Source organism: Rhipicephalus sanguineus, chromosome 8, assembly GCF_013339695.2.
Source record: "Rhipicephalus sanguineus isolate Rsan-2018 chromosome 8, BIME_Rsan_1.4, whole genome shotgun sequence".
Classification (NCBI taxonomy): domain Eukaryota; kingdom Metazoa; phylum Arthropoda; class Arachnida; order Ixodida; family Ixodidae; genus Rhipicephalus; species Rhipicephalus sanguineus.
Window position 1 is genome coordinate 110,148,771 of NC_051183.1, and position 23,950 is coordinate 110,172,720.

The 23,950-nt window shown below is 45.6% G+C and overlaps 1 protein-coding gene across 1 annotated transcript; it reads right to left on the reverse strand.

Annotated features, from left to right (window-relative positions):
• Nucleotides 1-1,802: 1,802 nt before the first annotated feature.
• On the reverse strand, nucleotides 1,803-23,297 carry LOC119403432 (uncharacterized). Its single transcript, XM_049418327.1, has 3 exons — nucleotides 22,865-23,297; nucleotides 16,109-16,658; nucleotides 1,803-1,873 (listed from the first exon to the last, which is right to left on the reverse strand). The coding sequence occupies exons 1-3, from the start codon at nucleotides 23,135-23,137 to the stop codon at nucleotides 1,803-1,805; spliced, it is 894 nt and encodes a 297-aa protein (XP_049274284.1). The 5' UTR covers nucleotides 23,138-23,297.
• Nucleotides 23,298-23,950: the final 653 nt, after the last annotated feature.

A 23,950-nucleotide genomic window follows, 5' to 3' on the forward strand; every position in this document is an offset into this window, starting at 1 on the left:
ATACATGCCTTTCGAACAGGCGCAATCAATCTGCAGGACACGCAAATAAAAACTTACTTCACAGATGATCTTTCAAGTTTGTTAAAGGGCGTTTAAAAAAGCTTGCTACTTGGCCGAGTGCGATTTGCATTTCAAGCTTTCTGGAAACACCGCGCATGTCCTTTCCGAACATCTATTTTATATTGAACTGCGGCGTTCTTATCTTCTCATACTTGTGCACATATCGCTTCATTGTAGGTCAGCAGAATGTTCATCACAAACTTCTTTGTGGTGACATTGTATCACCACTAGGGATACGCATTCACTATAGATGTGCCTCAATGCTTGTAACTATCTGTCCGCAGGCTTAAATCATGGACGAGCGCTAGTTGCACTGGTTGACTCGAGTTTTTGAAAATCTAAGCGAGTAACGCTGTGGAATGATACTCAATGGAATGCCAGCATTCAGTGGAATACCACAATGGAATGGTATTCAACGCCCTAAATGGTAGCGGTGGCGCGCAATAAAAGTGCATCCAAATGTAGGCGGCACCAGCTCTATCGTTCTTACGTAGTGACCGAATGCGATGAGAGTCTTGATCACGGCAGTTTTCATATATGTCTGAAGTCGTTAGAATAAAAGCAGTTACGGAAGTCAAGCCCAGTATTTACGTCCGAAGAAAAGTTCAGAAAAATAATCTATAGCGAGAGCTACGTAACCAATCACATTGCAGAGACGTACATAACGGTTCTAAAATCCTTCGTGACGTCGAACCAGTAACCCTCGCCTTTATTCTCGACGAACACAACTACAAGTTGCGTCCGTAACTTGCTGCAAGCATTGAAGAAAACGTGTTGTTCATCTTACTTTGCGAGTTCCAGCGTGTAGCACCTGTTGTAAATGATCTGATCATTTAAAAAGCATCGTTGTTTATGCAGATGTATATATACATACATATATATATATATATATATATATATATATATATATATATATATATATATATATATATATATATATATATATATATATTAAGGTGAAAGCCTCAAGTATCAACACATGTAATAAGACGCTAACCATAAAAAACGCGGTGTGCTGTACTAAAATACGCGTGTCCTAAGCCAGTGTCATGAAAATCGGATATCAATAAGGGTTCGAGCAGCAGTAGACCCCACGTATTCCGCGTGGCAATCAAGTGTTCTACCACACACCCACCCCAGTGCTTGAAATTGCTTCGGAAAAAGTACCCTACACAGTCGCGAGGTCGGACGAGCGTCACATCAACAGATGTAATACTGCACCAAGAAAGCGTAGAATCTGACCAGGCGCCACACCATGCAAACTGCGTAATGAGCGGGTAGTTGAAAGCGGTAAACCCCTTACAAAGAGCACAACAATATTTTATGTTCATAAATGGCAATGGCTCACGTCCTTTTATCGGCCCATACTAAGATCACCCCTACAAAGTCTGTGAATGGAGCACGAGCTTCTGTCAGGTATTAGCCTTTTTCGGTTACCAGCTTTCTGTAATGTTACAGAAGAAATAGTGTTTCTTTCTCTCTTTCATTCTTTCTTTCTCATCAGCACCAGTGACCACATCGTCCGCAAAGTATGCAGCAACTGACGCGACCTTTCACGCTCCGATTGTGATGATGATATGCTGCTGATAATGTTGGTGGCGGTAACAGAAACCCACCAGCTAGGTATTGCCTTCAGGTCATCTTTGACGACTGCATAAGGGACCCTGCCCGCTTTTACAAATTTGCTGGAGGACAGATCCCGCAAAATGAAGTTGGTATATTTGTGATATTCAAGACGTGTTTCAGCTCCCTGCAGTTATCACCAGATTCATTTCTTGATTAAACTTTGGACGCACCCAATTCGTGAGTGGGGCTGTAAGACAAAGCAGGGTGTTCAAAGGTGAACAGCAAAAAGAATTTTTTGGTGAATATTTGGGGTCATGCAAATTTAGTGATTTGTAACGTGTCTCTAAAAGGGGCATTGCTCATCGCAAATGTTAAGCCTCTCTTTAGCGTCCTGAAACACCAGAATATTTCCCCCTATATATAAAATATGTTCCGAAAGATGCTTTTCGAATTCACGATGTATGCTGCAACCCCTGGTCAAGATTTCAAAGGTACGAAGCCTCATACAATATTATCACGCTGTTGTGACGGCAAAAATCGTGTTATTCATACTATTAAAAATGAAGCCCTATAACAAAACGGAAAATTGGGCCAGTTGGTTGTACTTCATATTGGGCCAGTTGGTTATACTTCACAGGGAGGTTGATCATATAAATGTTGTTTCTGCAATAAAAATTTAGTTGTGTCAGCACTGTGTTTTCGCTTCGCTTCTTTTCTCTGTTCGTGTGTGTCGTTGCGCTGCCGGTAAATATGATGAAGCCCTATATTGGCAGAACTTGTGCCCAGATGCTCAATTACAGCTCGCTATACATCGAGTCACACTCACAACACAAGGGTAGCGTCCAGCACCATACGTCGATCGTCAAATAATCTGACAGTCGGCGCAACAAGTCGCCTTTTTTGCGATAGCAAATATATGGACAGTCTTGGCTGGTTTTTGCCGCCGCCGTCATGCACAGTGTATATATATATATATATAAACAATGAAGTGCTAACAAAGGACCCGGAAGTAAAAGTTCACAAAAATCAAGCACGTAGGAAAAATTTTCTGTAAAGGACTGACGTTTCGGCCGCGGGACCGGCCTTCGTCGGAGGCCGGTCCCGCGGCCGAAACGTCAGTCCTCTACAGAACAATTTTTCCTACGTGCTTGATTTTTTTAACCATATATATACACATATATATATACACACACACACATATATATATATATATATATATATATATATATATATCTATATATATATATATATATATATCTCAGTAGCGCCTGGCGCTAACTACTACCACACAAAGCGCAGATCTTTCAGGTAGCTAACCGCGAGCGTTATATACACACCCTTTACCGTTGGCGGGACATTTAAAAGTCGTCGGCCAGCTCGCTCGCTTCTAATATTTGCGCAGGGAGAACCTTGCTATTCCGCTGTCTGCTCGCGTGGTAGTTGCTGCCTGGGGGCAGATGTTTTTGCAGCGTAGCAGCGCGTCCATCGCGGGCCGATTTTCATGCCATCGCATTCATTGCGTCCCCCTGGCGGCGAAACTGCGACTTTTTATATTTGAGTGATCGAAAATTCCAACGTTATCGCTGGCGTTCGCATCAGCTCAAGAATATGCTAGATTCACTGCGAAACATTTCCGCTAATTATTCACTGCTAATCGATTTGCTGCTAAGTTGACATTGCTAATCTTGAAACAGAAATGTCAACAGAGACTGTTTCCCGTCTGCGGAAAGACAGAGATGTGTGCATTGTATACTAGCCTAATTTAAGATTTCAGAGGAGACATGAAGCAAGAGGCAACAAAGAGGGATTCTCGGTTATGCAGTCGGCAAGTGCTGTTAAAAAACCGCTCAATGAGATACATCTATATTGCTTAGGCGCGTACTTTACACATTTTACTCTTACGTCATCTTTTCAGCAATAAAAAACACGTTTCCGTCACGTGCGGCATGTACAGCATTTAGAATAGAAGTTTCTGGCGTACAGTCGCGTATATTTAGTACGGAGATCAAAATTCAGCAACAGTTCTACTGCGCTACATTGAACCCGTCGACCTCGTTGCGACGGCATCCTCGCACTTTGGGTGTTAATATGGGTTCTCTCTTTCTTCTTATTTTCCTTCTTTTTAGTTTTGGCATTAATATTAATAATAATAAAGGTATATTTAACCAGGGTCACAACACAGCACTACACAGAACCTGCCCAGTGAAGGACGGACTTCAAACTTCAAAAGGATAAGGAATAAAGTTAAGAAGGAATTAAACGCAGCACACGATGCAACGAGGCACGCTATGCGTAACGTTAAATAAAAGAAACGGAGCACTTCATTAGACAATGAACAGAAATAGCCGATATTATTGTTCACATTATTACTCGTTTGCGGTCATTTTCGTCCCAAATCACGATACGATTATTAGACAAGACTCAGTGAATGGCTCCGAAAAGTAGACCGTCTGGTATTCTTAACTTCCTCTAATATTGCGCAGTACACGGGTCTCTAGCACGTCTCATTCACTGATTTCCAACCGCCGCGGCCAGGATCGAACCTGTGACTTTTGAGTCGGCAGCCGAGCACCGTATCCACTATACCACAGTGGCTGGCCCCTGTTGACGTTAAGAGAATGAAGTGAACAGGGGCGGGCCACGTGTTGGTGGCGTCGATAACCGGTGGCGACTAAGAACAAAGGAATGAGTAACGAGGGATCGTAAACGTAGCCGAGGTTGGCAGGGAGTGAGGTGCGGTGATTAGCTTACTTTTCCTGCTTAAGAGGCTTCGGGCCTGTGTGGTCCGAACACCGGCTGTCACCTCAACGTAAGACTGGTCGCATTTACCACCGGGTGTCACGTATTCATACTGGCCTGTCCCATTGATTGATTCAGGTACACACAACCTAATATGGACATGTCCAGGGTTACAATCCGAAAGCTCTCGTCTTCTATGGCAAGCTGGCCTTCCGTACAGTGGCTAGACAACCTATGACCGCTGGATACGTAATAAGAAGTTCCGCAAGACGTTGCTTCAGTTCATACACGAAACAAGTCATACACCGCACATGCAATACGTCTACAAGCAAAGTATTTTGCCTTTGCGGCAATCCTTATCGCGATGAAAAAAAATTGCTCGGAATCAACTCTCATATAGCAGGGTATACTCCAGGTTGTTGCAGGTGGTATTCATCATGCAGTGACCATAAAGTAGGCTGAAAGTCATGAATAATGGTGACGATGAAGATTCCCTTCCATACCTGACGCGGTAAGTCCGTAAAATGACATGCATACGATTGTAGCCCAATGTTGTGATAGCAAGCTGCGCTCGCTGTGAAAAAAGCAAACACAAATTTTATCGGCTGTGACAAAGACTGCTTGGGTTTTATGTGCTGATTACAGACGCCTATGAAGGAGGTGTCTGGAAACTTCGACCACCTAAGTTTCTTTAACAGGCACTTAATATAAGTACACGGCCTTCTGGCATTATCGCCATCATAAGAAATGCGGCCGCCACGACAGGGATTGAAGCCGTGACCTTCGGCTCTGAAGCCGAGCTCCGTGGCCACGTGACCGGCATTGTGTGGGCTTGCGAACAGTGTAGCCGACCTCGTCCTTCTTGCGCGCTGCAGCATTCTATTTCCCTGTTAGGCTAGCGCGTTAGGGCGGCTTGTAAGCGTGATAATCGAAGCGACCACAACCGGAACACACAACTGCCAGTGGGCTGGTATCGTAAACGGTGCTCGTGGCAGTATCTGACAAAGAATAGGTACGCCGCTTCAAGCAGTCTATTCGCCACACGTTGCAAACATGCGGTGATTGTTTATGCATGGTTATTAACCCATAATTAGAAAGTACGTTTGCTCTTCTGTATGTAAGAGTTTGGTAGGTTTCCTGTAATGAAAATATTGAAGTGTGGCAGATAGATGTGCAATCGCGTTTTTCTAGAAACACAAACTAGCAGGCATTTACAGAGTGCTATTTTAATTTTACAATTACAATGAGCATTCTGAACTTGTCACCGTAAATGCTATTCAAGTTTAGGCGAAAGAACTGTACTTTCACAAAGACTTACCCAACATGCTGGTCAACAATAAAAAAATTCTGACAGGGGAATAATCCTCGAGATATAAACAGCAACACACTAGTTAAGAACACGGTGAAACGGTCGAGGACGTGGAGTGCGCTAACCCTTTCTACGCAGCTTTCGTCTCAGTCTTCTCCAAAGAAGCTAACTTACCGTTTCCTTCTACAGCTACAAACACATCTAATACCATGCCAGCGATAAACTTCCTTGTCGATGGTATTTTGTCCTTGATTGACAATCTTAAACTATCGTCTTCAGCCGGAGTCGATAAAATAAATTCAAAAGTATTAAAAACGCTAAAGGTATCAGTTCTGCTTATTTGTGTAAGTTGTTTTCACAGAGACTTTCCACTGGCATCATACCCCATGATTGGAGGGTGGGAAAGGTTGTTCCAATCTATAAATCAGGAAACAAGAACTGCCCAATTAACAATCACCCCATCTCGTTAACAAGCGCACCTTACAAAATCATAGCACATGGAATGTATGCAGAAATCATTACATTTTTAGACGAATAACATTTTCATTCTTCGCAGCATAGATTTTGCAAAGGGTTTTCCTGCGAAACCCCACTGGCAGCGTTCCTACATGATCTTCACACTAACCTAGATACTAACCTACAGACTAACGCCATATTTTTAGATTTCGCGAAAGCGTTCGATAAGTTACCACATCAACCATTAATACTAAAACTATCTGCGGCGAATGTACACCCCGACATCTTACGATGTATCGAAGAATTCTTTAATAACCGTTCACAGTTTGCCGTTATCAACAACAGCTCATCTGATTCCCTACAAGTGAGTTCCGGAATTCCACAAGTATCTGTTCTCGGACCTGTTATGTTCTTAATATATATTAGCGATCTACCTGTTCAAGCAACCTGTAATATTCGCATGTTTGCGGATTATTGCGTCATTTACAAAACAATTAGTATATATAAGACGCTTATTAGCGGACACTCCGCGACGATGCATGGCAGCGACAGTCAAGGCGGGGCCGACTGTCAGCACGAGCTGCGTTCTCTTCGAAAGGAGACGGAGAGGGCGACCCACTAGAAGGTGCTCGAGAGGACGACCCATTACTGAGTTCGAACGCTTCGCTACAATTACCCCGGGAACGAAATGGGAGCCGCCTGGCAACCTAGCAACTTGTCACTACGAGCGGGTCATGGTAGGGCTTCAGGCGCTGCAGGTTGACAATGTCGCGCCCTCGACGGCGCATGTCCGAAGATGGTTCGATGGGTTCGATCAGATAGTTTACCGGTGATGTGCGTTCGACGACACGGTTGGGGCCTTTGTACTTGGGCAGTAGATCGGAAGAGAGGCCAGTTGCAGTAGTAGGGACCGAAAGCCATACGAGCGCTCCAGGCAGGAACGTGGGCACAAAAGCGGTGGTGTTACCGCGAGTGCTCTTCTGCCGCTCTTGGTTATGCGTAGTAAAGGTCTTGGAGAGCTCACGACATTCCTCGGCCAGTCTGGCTGTGGCAGAAAGAGGCGCACATGCAGATCGATCCGGCTTGTAGGGAAGGATTGTGTCGATTGTGTGCGACGGGTGCCTGCCGTACAATAAAATAGAGGGTGAGAAACCAGTAGTGCTCTGAGGGACGGTATTGTAAGCGTACGTGACGAAGGGCAGAATGGCATCCCAATTTGTGTGGTCGGCGACGACGTACATGGAGAACGTGTCGCCGAGCGTGCGGTTAAAGCGTTCGCTGAGGCCATTCGTTTGCGGGTGGTGAGGAGTAGTTTCGCGGTGAACAACGTTGCTGTCTTTGAGAATGACTTCGACGACTTCCGACAAAAGACACGGCCTCGATCGCTGAGCAGCTCCTGGGGTGGACCGTGACGCAGCATGAATCGGTGGAGCAGGAAGGAGGCCACATCACGCGCTGTAGCCGCAGGGACGGCGGCAGTTTCAGCGTATCGCGTGAGGTGGTCTACAGCGACGATGGCCCAGCGGTTACCAGCGGACGTCAGAGGAAGTGGCCCATACAAATCGACGCCAATGCGCCCAAACGGACGGTCACGGCAAGGTAGAGGTTGCAGACATGCCGGCACCAGGTGCGTTGAAGTTTTGCGGCGCTGACAATAAATGCTGGAGCGAACGAACTTCTGCACGTAGCGGTACATTCCTCGCCAAAAGTACAGTTGGCGAATGCGGCGGTAGGTTTTCGATACCCCAGAGTGTGCACCCTGCGGATCGGAGTGGAACGACTCGCATATGTGAGAACGCAGACTGCGGGGTATTACTAGTAGCCACTGGTGGCCATCGCCGTCGTAATTGCGTCGGTGGAGGAGGTCATCGCGAACGGCGAAATGATGTGCTTCACGACGCAACGCGCGAGAGGATGGTGTGGCCGGTGGATCAGTCAGCAAGTATATCAGTGGGCCAATCCATTGATCTTTGCCCTGTTCGGTAGCGATGGTGTGAATGTCGAGGGAAGAAACGGCAGTGAGACACTGAGCTGTAGGCATTGTCGTCAGGTAAATGAGAGCGCGACAGGGCGTCGGCGTCAGCATGCTGGCGTCCGTTGCGGTACAGCACGCGTATGTCATCGTCTTGCAGGCGAAGTGCCCACGCGGCGAGACGCCCTGAGGGATCCTTCAATGACGACAACCAGCACAGTGCATGATGGTCGGTGATGACATCATATGAGCGACCATACAAACAAGGTCGGAACTTCGTAAGGGCCCAGAGGATTGCCAGGCACTCTTTCTCCGTAGCGGTGTAGTTGGTCTCGGCTTTAGTAAGCGTACGACTTGCATATGCCACAACATATTCCAGGAACCCAAGTTTGCGCTGCGCAAGGACAGCGCCGAGGCCAACACCGCTGGCGTCCGTGTGTGCCTCTGTAGGGGCCGTAGGGTCGTAGTGGCGTAGTATGGTAGGCGATGTCAACAAACGACGGAGCTTTGCGAAAGCATCGTCACACTCTGACAACCACGAATTGAGGGCCGGCTGCTGCCAAGGAGCTTCGTCAGCGGCGATATGGTAGTCGCGAAGTTTGGGTGAAGCGCCGATAGTAGAAGCATAGTTTTACGAAACTGCGCAGTTCTTTGTCCGACGTAGGTTTGGGGAACTCTGTCACGGCCCGAAGCTTGGCTGGATCGGGGACAATTCCGTCCTTGGACACGACGTAGCCTATTATTTTCAGCTGCTCTGCTGCAAATCGGCACTTCTTTAGGTTCAGTTGTAGCCCAGCGTCGCCTAAACGCTTCAAAACATGCCGCAGGCGTTGAAGATGCGTGGAGAAGTCCGGGGCGAACACGACGACGTCGTCGACGTAGCACAGCCACGTGTGCCATTTTAAGTTCCGCAGAACGGTATCCATCATGCGCTCTAAGGTCGCGGGCGCATTACACAGCCCAAATAGCATGACGTTGAATTCGTACAAGCCATCGGGCGTGACAAAGGCTGTCTTCGGTCGAGCGTCATCAGTTACGGGGACTTGCCAGTACCCTGAGCGCATATCGAGCGATCAAAAGAATTCTGCTCCTTGCGGGCTGTCGATGGCCTCGCGTATTCGAGGTAGGGGATAAACTTCCTTACGGGTGATCTTATTGAGTCGTCGGTAGTCCACACAGAACCGCACAGAGCCGTCCTTCTTCGCAACAAGAACGACAGGAGACGCCCACGGGCTGTTTGAGGGTCGAAGAACGTCGCGGCGAAGCATGTCCTCGGCTTGCTGATTAATTACATGACGTTCTGCTGGAGATACGCGATATGGACGTTGCCGCAGTGGTGGTTGGGCGCCACTGTCTATGCGATACGTGACAGCAAACGTGCGACCGAGAGAATTTTGCGCGACATCGGACGAAGAACGTAATTCTTCTAACAGGTTGGAAGCTGCGAACGCTCGACCGACGTAAGGTCGTCAGCAATCGAGGAACGAAATACATAAGCGGATGACGAATCAGATGTGGAAACTGCACTGAGCGTACGGGAGCTGGCGCAGTGCATGTCACCCGGTGCGTCCATACCTTGTGCGTCTTCGAGTGGTTCCGCTCTGCCGAGACATTTGTCTCGCACCAACGGAACAATGAAGGGGGATGGATTGGTAACAAAAATATTGATGTCGCCCTCAGTGACTTCCAGGGTCGCAGAAGTGGTGGTGTCACCGCGAATGCACTTCTGCCTCCCTTCCGCCGAGCAATTGAGCAGGAAATCGCGGAGCTCATGCCCGAGTACCACCGGCACCATCCGGCTCCTGCACCTCTGAGTTATGCCCAAGTTGTCGCAAGAACGCCCCCAGCAATCCCTACGGCTGCCCCACACATTTACGCCGAAGCATCCGCTCGACCTCACTCTTTCGAAGCGGATGTACCGGTAACCTACGCCGACGTCACGCACAGGCCATGACTGCAGCCCACCATGCAGTCATATCAGTGGCTGCCCCGTCAATCCCGTCCTGCACCATGGGCGGGCTCTGCCCCAGCGAACCGATGGCGTACACCTGACAACCGCTCCATATGTTTCGCACTCGGTTACGCCGGCCACGTGGCGCGCTTTTGCAATCGCGTTCAGCCCCCTAGAGTCGCGTCGCCTGCCACCAGCCAGTCGAACCGCCCATATTACGACCCACTAGAAGGTGCTCGAGAGGACGACCCATTACTGAGTTTGAACGCTTCGCTACATTAATACATCGCACCAAAATTCTCTTCAGGAAAGTATTAACCGTCTGCAACAATGGTGTGAATGCTGGCTAATGACACTAAACCCAAACAAATGCAAAATTGTGACGTTCTCCCGCCGACGTAACCCTCTGGCTTATTCATATGCAATCAGTAACAAAGCATGAGAAGCTGCGCCATCTTACAGTACCTTGGTGTTACCCTAAATAAATATTTATCTTGGAACGCGCACATTACTAACGTCATCTGATTTTCTAATAAGGCACTCGGTTTCTTTAAACGCCACCTAAAACAAGCTCCAAAGCACGGGAAATTACTAGCCTAGCAAACCATAATCCGCGCTAAACTCGAATGCGCATGCGCAGTGTGGAGCCCCACCAAACATATTTAATCAACGCTCTCGAATGTGTGCAAAACCGTGCTAAAAGCTCATGCACTCTCGATAATAATAAGTGATCGTGTTGTCTGGCGAAATGAACTAGGGCTGCCGACCCTTCCTACTCGTCGCCGTGTATTATCCCTATCTATTTCTCATACGTTTGATCACTGTTCGCTTTATCAACCACCGTACATTATTCCTGCTGGCCGAACGTCACATCGAACTCAGCACGTGAGCCAGGTGGGCCGTCCCCGTACTCATAGTACTACTTTTTCAGGTTCTTTCGTTTTTTCGTACAGCCACGGATTAGAACAGCGTACCCAACAAAATCGCCGCCCTAACGAGCGCACCCGCATTCATACAAAAAATGTCCCATGATTTTTCAAAATAAATACGACAGGATGTCATTTTCATCATTCTGGCTGCTGTATGCATTACAGAATCATGTACCCATATTACTCATACCGTGTTTAACAATGCTTATAGGCATTGTAAACCCACCCCCTATGTAATGCCCCTGTTGGGCTTTTAAGGTAATGAAATGAAATGAGAAAGAGCTGGCGAAGCTATCAGCTGCGGGTCAAGCGCGTCAGCTTTTGCGCATGACTCAACTAACGTTTTCGAGTACTATCGTGGCTTCCAGAAAGTGCTACATATTTCGCATCGTGCATGCAATCAGATTACAAATACTAAGACACCATATCGTAGTCTCAAGTGTTACTCTGCTTTCTTGCGTACGCTTTTATATTTCGCTGCGCTCGATCGCTCGGTGACAGCGATGACATCGAGGAGCGAGGCACGCCGACGCTCAATGCAGGAACGGGCGCGTAAGAGTCTGAGACACCATTTATCTCTTCGTAAAGAGAAGCGAGCGAGAAATAGAAGGCGCGGGAGGAAGCACTTCAGGTATATTAGCTTCCTTTTTCTTCCCAGACCACACCAGCATGACTAGTTTAAGGTCGCGCCCAGAGCTACACAAGGCAATCTCCTACTGCTCCAGGTTCACGGTCAATCTTCTAAACGCAGCTACTGCTCTATTTGCGGTGTGCGTGTGTGTTTGTGTGTGTGTGTCCTTGCTGTGACAGTCGAAGAAAAGGTGATATACTCGCATATCGTTGTCGTCGCAGCACGAACATGGAGATGACAAAATTTTCACCTCAAAAGGAACACTATGACGTACGCATGCACTATGACGTACGCATGCACACAACTGTCCCTTACGATACAGACTAATACACCGGGAACGGGGTGTGTTAAAAAAAAATTGCGGAGAATGCTTAGAACGTTCTGAAAATGTCAAGGCGAAAGCCTAGTTGAACATACTGCTGATCTACTCATGGGGCAACGGCCTCTCTATCCGCCGCGTGGCTAGGGCATTATGCTATCGCGTTCTACTCTTGCGTCCTGCAGCGTCCTCAAGCGTCCTGCAGGTTTTTATCTGATTTTTAAGACGCCGACTAAGCTCACGTGCATTTTTGTACCAAACACCCCTTTTTCTATGGTTAGCGTCTGAAGAGACTAAGGCTCTCGCCATAATATATCAATACCTCTGTAATAAAAAAACCATGCGCTTTACCGGAGTAGATCACTTACAAGACCAAACTGCCAATTGAGTTCAATGAGGTTAAAGGCGAGGGCTACGGGATCGACGTCACGGAATATTTCACAAGTGTTGTAAATATGCGCGTGTCTACAGAGTAATTGGTTGAATAGCTCTCGCGGGAGATATTTTTCTGAATCTTTCTTCGCACGTTAGCGATGGGCTTCAGTTCCATAACTGCTTCAACTTTCAAGACCTCAAATGTCAATGAAAACTGCCACGATCAGGCTCTGAAATCATTTAGACTGAGACCAAGGTCGCCAGGTTTGACTACATTGCTCCAATTGGACTACTTTTATAGGTCGGCGGCGGCAGAAAAACGTCTTGCTTGCTTGTCTACTTTTTGGCTACTTTCTTGTTCCCTCGATTCGAGCCAAATTTTCAATTTTTTGTGACATTGCAGCCGCTAGCATTCGACCATGCGGTGTGAAAACATGGTGATCAAGGCGTGTTCCAAGCAGAAAAAATGAATTTTGTGCTTGTTTTGCACAAAAGAAAAGACTTTTGGGTCCGTGACTGGCACTAGGGGGGAAACTGTTCCATGGGTCCTTATTTTCAGGACTACCTGTGGCTGAACGCGACTTCAAATTCTAATTGGAAGTGAACAGACCAATCAAAAGTGCTCCTCATCCAGGACGCTCTTCATTATTCGACGTTGGAAACCGAGTGTCTGACGACTTGTCTGCGTTATTTATTAGAATTAGGTCAGGACGGGGACTCGGGAGTATTAACTGCTCGGACTTCGTCCTCATACCTGAAGAATTGACAAAGGGACGACAATTCATGCTTGAATCCCAGCAACTGTGATTTTGGGCGCACTCGTCCAGTACTCATCTTTATTGTCGCCACAAGTTTGGTACTTTGCTCCAATTAAGTAAATGGCGCCATTTCTGCAACTCAGCGAAAAACTTCGTCCTCCTGCACGAAATGGTTGCTAAAGTCAACAATTTATGCTTTAATCTCAGCAATTACGATTTTCAAGGGTTCTTGCTGTACTGTTTAGAAGTTCAACTGAAAGGATCTCGCATTCAGTCATTTAAATAAATACGTTGTAGTTGTTTTCGCACACGCATGGCTACTACTGGCTAATTTTACTGCTCTTGGCTGAATTTGCCTACTTTCTGGCTAGTTTTTTTTCAATTTCATGGCTCCTTTCTTACTTTTTGAACTGGGTACCCTGAATGAGACGTAAAGCTCTATTAAGGCACGTTGACGATTGCATCTGTGCAATAGCTAAAAATTGGCATGTATCGTTTCCTCGATGACCTAAATTGTACCGAGGCTTCCACCGTGTTCATTACGTAAGAACGCAAGAGCCACTTCTTGGATGCACTGTTGTTGTGTGTCACCACTGGCCTCGCATTTAGTGTGTTCATTATATACCATTGCGCTGTGATCCTTGCTTAGATTTTACGTCACTCGAGTCAGCTCGCACAACACTCGCAGGAATCATGTGGAGAGTCAGGTACAACCATTCAAGCACATGCTTAATGAACGTGTAACCTTAGCATTGACTATGTCACCACAAACAAGTTTGTGATGAACACTCTGCTGATCGCCAACCAAGCGATAGGTGCATAAGCTTCAAATCATAAGAACGCTGTTGATCAATATAAACTAGGTGTTCGGGAAGCTCATATCGTTTCTTCCTTCAAAGCCTGCGGTGCAACCTGCGTTCACCCCGACCAGCAAGCTGAAACGTCCTTTGGGAAACGTGAAACATGGGGCTTCAAGTGAAAGTCTTTTCTTGCATGTCCTGCGGATTCATTGAGCCTATTTGAATGGCATGTATTGGTGCGACCGCAACCTTTCGGTGATGGGTTAGAACCCACAACAGTTATGTCGACTTGCACGGACCACCGCTTAATTAAGAAGTCTTATTTTGTCCACACATGCTTTCGGCGTCTTTTTAAAGCAAGCACGTGACCACGTCAATTATTGCTACTTGTGCTTCAACACGTATCTCGGACAGCACAACAGATCAACATCCCCGTCCGTAATAAAATATTTATGCTGAAGAAAAGTTTATCTTGCAGCATAGACAATTTACGTAATTAATTGGGATTCTAACGCTTCGGTGTCCAGAATCATGGTATGGAAATAAGATATAAGAATGCAAATTTAGTGAACCAGTCGTCCTCTACGCATACTTAAATCTTACTGCTAGACTTTGTATTCATTTCAAACTCGCTGAAGTATATGTCATGACAGGATTTGCACCTTCGACCACACCAGCGTGAAGTAAATGGCGCTAAGAATACGCGCCTGATGTTCTGGGCTAATATTTATGGAACAGTACTCGTCGATGAAGCTGGGCAGCTAACAAGGAGAGATATCTGTCCTTATATGTGTGGTTGAGCATTCGTCATGTTCTCTGTCGCTTTTTTTCTTTCGTGTTTTTCGATCTAATTTTATGTTTGGATAACTCATGAATTTCACCAATTCCACTTTAAGCCGTGCCGTAAGCGAACGAAGAAGTACCGTGCCCCATAGCCGCACTTCACCCCGTATTTAAAGCGGAACTCTCGGCAATTATACTATCGCTGCGCAAGCTAACTTTGAACGACCATTGCGCAATATTAATAACAGATTCCCTGTCGGTATGTACGTCTTTACAACTTCATCAAAATCAAATGCCTTAAAGATCTCGTTACGCTAGTTCCTGCACTTGGCCAATCCCCCAGTGCAGGTATGAGCCATGTGCAGAGGCACAAGAACAACATAGCAAATTTGCTCAAACGATGCACCATTGGAAATTAGCACATCCCATAGTCAGTGAAAGGGAAATCTAATGGTTATAAAAATAGAAAAACGAGCCGTAAGTGTAGCATTGTGCACCCATGATTTATACACATGTTGGTAGCAGATTACGTGAATTTCACATCATTGTTAAGTATATAAGAATACAAAGCATGAAAATTTGCCCTATGTCAATGTCAAGTCGCGAAGTATTCAATTCAATACATATAGAAAAAACATGAATATCACTCAAAACACTTTATTCGGCGCTTTCGTATATTCTGAGCATGCTTCATGAACTTAGAAACTGCCTTCTCGCAAATGACACAATCACAGCCCCTAGAGTGCACTATACGTAAGCCAGAAAATTCCTGGTAATATTTTCTTACTCTGTTAGAGGCAGAAGCTCAAACTTTACGCAAAGTCGATCGGACTCAGTGTATCCTTCACGTTCAAGGTCCTCCAGGGGCAATGAAGCGTGCAAATAAAGTCCTGGGTTACTTGATTCAGTCGGCCTGCCAAAATATTCGAGATCAGAGGAACAAGCATTTGAAAGCTCTCGACGTTTGTCTGCAGATGGGTGCATAAAAGTGAGCTTGAAATTGTGAGGGAATGGCCACGGTAGAAATTCATCGATCACACCTTCATGCAGCTGCATGCGCGCGTGCACCGACATAGTGCTCTCATTTCTCTTTAGGTACAATCCTGGGGCAATGCGATAGCCGCACAGGTAAATAGGTTCGCAGCAAGACCTGGCGAATCCTGTCCATAATGCCTCTCCTTTCAATGCCTTAATTCCTTTGACAGAGAACTCGTAGCTTGTAATGTCAAGTGTTTTCTGCGCAAGGAGCTTACTTTCTTTCTCATCCGATGCCTTCTGGCCACTTTGCGCGTCTTTTGCTGTAGCGCTGAAGTCAACGCATGTTTTTAACTGTTGCATCATGACCGCTGTGGCACGATCCAGCGCTTTATAAAGAACACACTCGAAGGCACTCACGGTTTCTGAGACTCTTTCTAGTCTGTTGTCGTCTGCGGATATGCGTCGCCTTATTTCGGAGTTACCCTGCTCCAGGTTCTCGAGACTTTTTCTTGTTGAGTCGGCGACCATCCTAGCATCTTCACGTAAAGCATCTATTCGGTTTGCAAGTTCGTCAAGTCTGCCACCTTGTGCAGCCAAGTCATTTGTGACTTCTCCAAAAAAGACGATTCCGGCTTCAGTTTGCTGCTCTGACGTGTGTATCACAGTCTCCCTTAGCGCATTTACGAAGTGGGAAACATCGTTCAGTCTATCGCAGACGGTACTGTGGTCGCGTAAAACCTGTTCAAGGCTGGATTTCAATTCGCCCACATGTTCTTCCAATGTCGTCTTTAAATACGTGAACATCGCTTTTTGATTCGTGTCCTTCGATGGTTCCAGATGCTGAGCTTGGTTGGGCAAAGCATTCGTGCTACAGCTACTTCTCCGATGCGCGCACACACTCTTGCACAGGACATGAGCTGAGCAGTTTGGACAGCGCGCTGAGTGGTGGACGCAATCTTCATTGAAGTGCTTGAATATGTCCGATGCATTCATAATCACGTCGCAGCCATTTTCCTCGTTCCAACACTTGACCTGCAATAGAGAAAATGTTATCTAGCAACACCATATAACACTGAGAATATCAAAATATTTTATGTAATTCGGATTTCCTCGTCTTGTAATACCACAGAGATTTCGATTTTAAATGTTATTTCTTGCATCCCTAATATTCCTTAATGAAAATGTAAATCTTGCTAAAGCGCACGAGCTTTGGATCAGATAAACTTTCTTGGTGCAGTAAATATATTTCAGAGATTTTATGAAGCAGTCTGCACCGGCTATGGACGAAGGTTATACACTTGAGAGGAGTGCCAAATGTCATGAAGTTAAAGAGACAGTATTTCTATTTAGTACTTTGCTTTGGGCATAAATTGCGATAGTGTAAGTCAAAAAGTATAAGCTCCGTTTCTACAAATCCTTGACACCACACACAGGTACCGCATTTCATCAAACTAGCTGCCACCGCTTTCTGCGCACAAGAATTTCACGAAAATATACATGGCGACTTCAGGAAACAGACTTTAAAAAAAGCTTTAGGTTCTCTGAAGACTCTTTACAAACCACGTGAACTAGCAACCTTTTTGAAGACATATACCAGATACACCAGTTCATCAACTACGGCATCTAAAGCAGACAGCTGTTATATATGAATGTATAGAATACATTAAAATATTTCACAATTTAGTTTCTCTCGCAATAGTTGAAATCCAGACTAAATGTTCGAGTTAAGAGCAATGAGAAACCGGTAATATTAACTTTTTATTAGGCGTACGTATCACTTTGTGAGCATAGGAACTTTTCCGGGATTACAGCGTGGTAATAGCAAAGTTATTTGGAGTCCTCTAATTTAGATTTCGACAAGCATTCGCATAATTTATAGCTCAATTCGTTCAATTCTTAATTCTAACATTTTCGTATAGTCTCATAAAATTCCAGTATTCAGTGCAGAACTATGCATTATCTTTTTTTATGTATTTAGGTAGAAGCTCTTAAGACTTCACTTGGTATCTCGACTCCAAGGGTTACGAAATGCGGCAACGTGGAATGATGATGACGCATGTGATAGCAAAGCCACGGCGAGCAAAGGTCGGCAGGCAAGCATGTCAGATAACAGCCATAATGCTTCGTGTACTTTTTTTCATAAGTTTACACATAAGTTTTTCCTTCAGACGATGCGTTAAAATGACAAACATCAGTATGAAGTAGCCCCGTGCAGAACAACATAGCTTTTGACTAGCTAAGCTCTACATTGAAATAAAAACACGATATATATATATATATATATATATATATATATATATATAGGCAGGCATGGTGGTGGAGTGGCCGTAGCGTTGCAAGTAGTCAAGTAGATCCTCCGTATGTATATATATATATATATATATATATATATATATATATATATATCCCTTTAAAAATTCATATTACCTCACCTTTGGAGATGATCATATCCCTTGAGAGAGTAGATGTGTGTAGTGCGAATCTTCGAAGGAAAGCTATGTGTGTAATTCAAGGGAGTCATTTACGTGGTATGTCCGGATTCATAAAAAAAAGGAACAGGTGATCTTGTTTCCTTGAATGTTAGCCCTCGTAATTTTTAGTAATATCACGCGAGCATCGAACCAGGCATACGCTAGTTTCTATTATTGGCGAGAAGGAACCAGATCAGCGTCACATCGTCTTGCCGAGCTCATGAACGCACAGATAAAGATGGCAATGCGGATGCATCTGTAAGCAACCTGCGTATAGCGACTGCGCTCGCGCACAATTGCGCTCTGTGCGCTTGCGCATCATGTAGGAAATCTCGTTACTTGTCGCTTATATTAGGTGTTATCATGCTGAGCGGTCAACGCTCACGCGACATTAAGAAATTGCCAGGGTGTACAAGTGTGACGAAATGTGCTCACAAAAAATGAATGCAAACGATAGAGCATGCGGGTGAGCTTTTACTGTGTCACTACCTTATCTCGCAACGGAGCTGTGTCCATGAATTTTTTCGGCTATGTCACAAAACTTCCGTTCTAAGAGCAGGGCTGCCTTTCAGAAAGAACAATGAATGCGATTGTTTTTTTTTTCATATTTCGCAGGCTTCCTTCAGCGCACTGATAAAGAGCGATGAGAAGGGTAGTTTAATAGCCACAGTTTAACAGATGATTCTAAGAGCCCACCGAACTTTTTACTCACGACGCTTTACTGAATTTTCACAAGTTAATATATTTAAAAAAACAGGCATGTTGTCCAGCGTAATTATTAGTGCTCTTGTAAAGATCATGAAAACGTGCCATATCACGAAATTATTAACAATTACAGTAATATGAAAGGACAACGACCGTACGCAGCATCCCTCTGCGCCAGTCTGTGCTGAAGGATTGCAACTTTGAAAACACAGGGGGTACCTAAATATGTCGACAGCACGCTGGCCCCCATTTGTTGAATCGCCACTACTATTTTAAACGTACAGAGTTCCAGAAAAAAATTTAACGAGCTGCGCTTCGCGGACACCAATGAAACCGCAAAGCTGGTGGCGTTCCCTTCGTCAGGCTAACGTATTTCCATGTTTTGCAAGTCTTTCAGATATGTTGTATCACTGCTCTTTATAATACTGTCTTTGTTAAGCTTTGAGGTGGTATTATAGTTTTATTGCACCTTGACCATACAATTCTTATACACAGGTTTACAAGGAAGCCTTCGCATAGGATGCTCCGATTTGTTGCATCACTGCTCTTTATTAAACACTCTTTGTTAAGCTTTGAGGCGGTAGTGTAGCTATCACCTTTTGTAACCACAATGTATCAAGTAACAGTGGTGTGACTGTGGTAAAGCGCACGCCATTTGTTGGGCTAACTGTTGCCTTCTTCCTTTTTACTTGATGTTGTGTTTAGTGGGATTTACCCAATTTCTATATCACATACGAGTTAATAATAATAATATCTGGGGTTTAACGTCCCAAAACCACCATATGATTATGAGAGACGCCGTAGTGGAGGGCTCCGGAAATTTCGACCGCCTGGGGTTCTTTTACGTGCACCTAAATCTAAGTACACGGGCCTCAAACATTTTCGCCTCCATCGAAAATGCAGCCGCCGCGGCCGGGATTCGATCCCGCGACCTTCGGGTCAGCAGTCGAGTGCCATAACCACTAGACCACCGTGGCGGGGCACATACGAGTTCATGATGATAGTTTTCTGATAGGCCGCACAGATTTCTTTGGCACATACCCGTTTGTTGGGCTAACTGTTGCCTTCATTTTTAGTGTACCAGTGGTGAGTGGTGAGATTTACCCAATGTCTGTGGCGCATACCCATTTATGATGCCCACAAGCGTTACCACGTATCCCGCATATCAATGGCGCGACCAAGAACAGTTTCGCTGTTAAAATGCGCATTATGTACAGTACTCGCGGATTGAAATAGGACGCTCGGAGCATTTGGCCGCCGGTAAATGCAGCGCCGTCGTGGGCGCTCATCAAACCAAGGTGTTGCATTGTGGTATAGAGCAACGGATAGAACATCTACGCAGCAAGATTGCCCCTTCCGGTCGCCAACGAGTCTACCTATAGTTCACCACACTGCCAGCGCAGCGCTGCAAGGCTTGCGCGCCTTGCAACCTTGCGCCACTTGCAACCGAAATGCCTAGCCGGTGCGCACCTCTTATATTGTGGCGCGGGCAGAGGACGCTCTCATTACACGCGCTTTGGCGATGCGGAACGCGTGCCGTGCAAGTAAGACAAGATTAAACTAAGGCATTGCGCCTTGCATGAGTTCCTTGATGCTACATTGGCCGCTGCTTGCAACACGATGCAGACTGGGCGCGTCGAACGTGGGCAAACGAAGCGGGAAGAGCACAGACATTATTTTACGCCACCGAGATTTGTCACTGCGATTGATAACCGCAAGGATAGCGCGCCCTGCACTTGAACGTCGTCAGAATGCAATGCTTACATGGACGCTGTAAGGCGCAATTTCTTAGCTGAATGTTGTCTATTATTTGCACAGTATTCCTGCTGCATCGACAAAGCGCGTGTAACGAGAGCGTCCTCCGCTCGCCCCGCAGTATAGGAGGTGCGCGCCGGCGAGCCATTTCAGTCGGCATACGAAAGCGCGCAAGCCTTCCAGCGCCACGCTGCATGTACCGACAGCCACACGCTCCGAGTGCCCTATTGCAAACCCTGATCACTGTACTCTAAGCTAAACGGATATCAATGGTCGTACGCAGATGTATATATATATACATATATATACATATATATATATATATATATATATATATATATATCATAATTCATAATCATTCGTAATCATAATTACGTACCAAGCATTGCAAGTAGGACTAAACAAGCACTGCCCATTATCTAGGATGTGAGCCAGATCCTATCAAGAACGCGCCACACAAATCCACAGTGCAATAGTACAGCTACGCCAACAGTTTTCGCACTTTGCCGATTGACAATCCGCCAAATACCATCTCATATCGGCTTCGAAGGAGGTTCACAAAAGGTTAAAAGTGAGCTGCTTTTACGGGCTTGCAGGTCTCCAGGACTTAACGAGTAAATTATCAAGCATTTCAAACGTTACTTATTTCTCGTTCGTGCCTCTAATATATGGCTCATTATGTGCACATTTTCTAGTTGCAAAATATTTACGAAAACAAAATGTGCGCACTAAATTCACACAAGGAAAAAGATTAGACAAAGCGCTTCTTCCAGTCGCTTCTTGTGTTAGCTCAGGTTGCTGTTTCTTCATCAAAGATCATGTACAGTCGGAATCAGACTTGTCTAGAGCAGTCGAGCTGCGGACTGCACCAGCGCCGCGTACCGGCAGTCGCTGGGTTCGAGATATGTTGGATACAAGCGCCAAAAGCCCGCAAGCGGCATCGGTGCTCGGAACCATTTCTGTTATCGGCCTGTCGATTTTTAACGAGCGAAGGTGGACGGAAACGGCGCTTATTCTTTGCCTGCTTCGGTATGTGTAGCCGCAGCCGCAGCTGATAAATGAAACACGCTTCCCCTCATGCATTCCTATCTGATTGAAGTCGAACGATTGGTAGCGTTCAAGTCATTTCTTTTTTTTTCTCGCTTTCTAGCATGCCAAAATGGCACAGCAACTTGACGACGCTTAACGCAACATATAGACCAAAATATGAAACGCCAGAATCAGTAAGGTAAGCATAACTTTCGGGGACGCAGATTAAAAGCCTGAAACTGTTTATCTGGTGTTTACCATTCCGATGTTCATACGATTTCGTGAATTAAAACGTAAATTCCATAAGTTAGGAAGCAGATGTCAACAGTAAAGCATGCAGCTTTTTTTTCTTTTTTTAGAATCGGAGTATCTATGGACACAGACAAAGCGAATAATATTTTACCGTACGGACTTCTGAATTACAACACTAATTTCAGAATATAACTTTCGGATAATAGTACTAAGCTCTGCAACAATTTCAAATAGGCTATTCATTGTTTCAGTAAAATTTGTCCTCTTGAGATGCTCTAAAATAGGCATTTTGCGAAACAAAGATGTGTGTAATGATGCAGCAAGATGCTTAACATTACACAAAACTCACAAAGCATCACAAATAGCTCTATGGGCCATTGTGCGCCCCATTATGGCGATCGCGCGCCGCTCTCCCTTAGTTAGCCGTGGAGCCATCGCAAAAAAAGCGTCTTTCTTCGCATCAGTCATCGTTTGCGTCTGTCACTTCATGTGCTAATAGGCGTTGACGTCACCGCTCACCGCAACGCCGATAAATCATTGCCATTTTTTTATGTTCAATCACGCGCGGTTGTCAAAGCTAGCGCAGGCATTCCGGTGTGCATCCACGCTTATCACGAACAGCGGTGGTTCCACAAGCGACAGCACGCAAAAAAAAAAGGAATAGAAAGTAACCCAGATAACTGACTATTTCTTATGTCACAATTTACAGGCTGACATCGCATTTAGGCCGCAAGTATACATGCCACATGCGGGCTTTTGGCGCTTGTATCCAACATATCTCGAACTCAGCGACTGCCGGTACGCTGCGCTTGTGCGATCCGCAGCCGGCCGCTCGAATGCTCTAGAGAAGTCTGATTCCGTCTGTACCTACACGCCCACTCGTATATCATGGGCAAGCTAAATAGCATTTCTGAGGCTACTCGCGTGCGCGAGCTCCTGCATCCTTTCATTAAAGAAAATTACGCCAACTGTTTCCGCATAACACAGAAAGACGAGCTACTTCAATAGAAAATTCTACATTCTTACCTTGCGTTTTAGCAGATTTTCCACGGGAAATTCCATCCATTGAGCGTCTTCTTCACGAAACTGGACACTGTCGAGTGGGCAGTCGTAAACCTCGTTGACAAAGCATTGCCCATAGCACGTTTTGCAAACGACGTGTCGACAGGGCAGAAAGACGGTCCACTTAGAAAGCAATCCGCAGACTTCGCATAATCTGTGTGCCGGAATTGGCTCCACAAAGTGCATGGGTCTCCAGTCCAGTTCATGGGAAAATCCGAATATCGTATACCGGTGCATTTCAAGAGCCGTGAAGCGCAGCGAGTCCGCCCAGCTGGCAAACGTTGCTCAAAACGTTCAAACTCTGCTCCGGAAAATTTATACGCCGGCCGCTCTCTGTTCACGTGACTCCTGCCAAGACTACTACAACTACGCGCACCTTGCACTATCACCCGCCACTGATTGATGGCCTGCATGGGAAGAAGTAATCGGCAGGTCCGGGCATCAGGATGCGTCGGCATCGTCGGCTACAGTGTTATCACTTCACAACGAGTCCAAACATGGTAGCCTCGTATCGGTTCATAAAGTCGGTGCAATACCGACAAAAAAAAATAAATTACAGCGATAGAGAGCAAAGCTGGACATTATAAAATGGAATACACCCGCCGCGGTGGTCTAGTGGTTATGGTGCTTGACTGCTGATTCTAAGGTCGCGGTATCGACTCCCGGCTGCAGCTACCGCAATCAGATCGAGGCGAAATGATAGAGGCCTGTCTGCTTAGGTTTACGTGCCCGATGAAAAACCTCAGGTGGTCTAAATTTTCGTAGGCCTCTACTACGGCGTGTTTTGTAATCATACCGTCTTTTGGGATGTAAAACCCAAACAATTACTATTATAAGGAAATACAACTGGTGTTCGTAAAACAATATTATTATTTCCGCTTATCCACCCTTATAGAAACGGGGGTTGAGCTCGACCTATGCTGGCAGTAGTTACTACCATGTGTTGACGAGCACTTTGCGGTAATTATCTATAATACTAATGATAGTTAGGCTAATAAGTTCAGGGAGCACGTCGTGAAATTAAAATACAATTTCTTAAATGTCATTCCA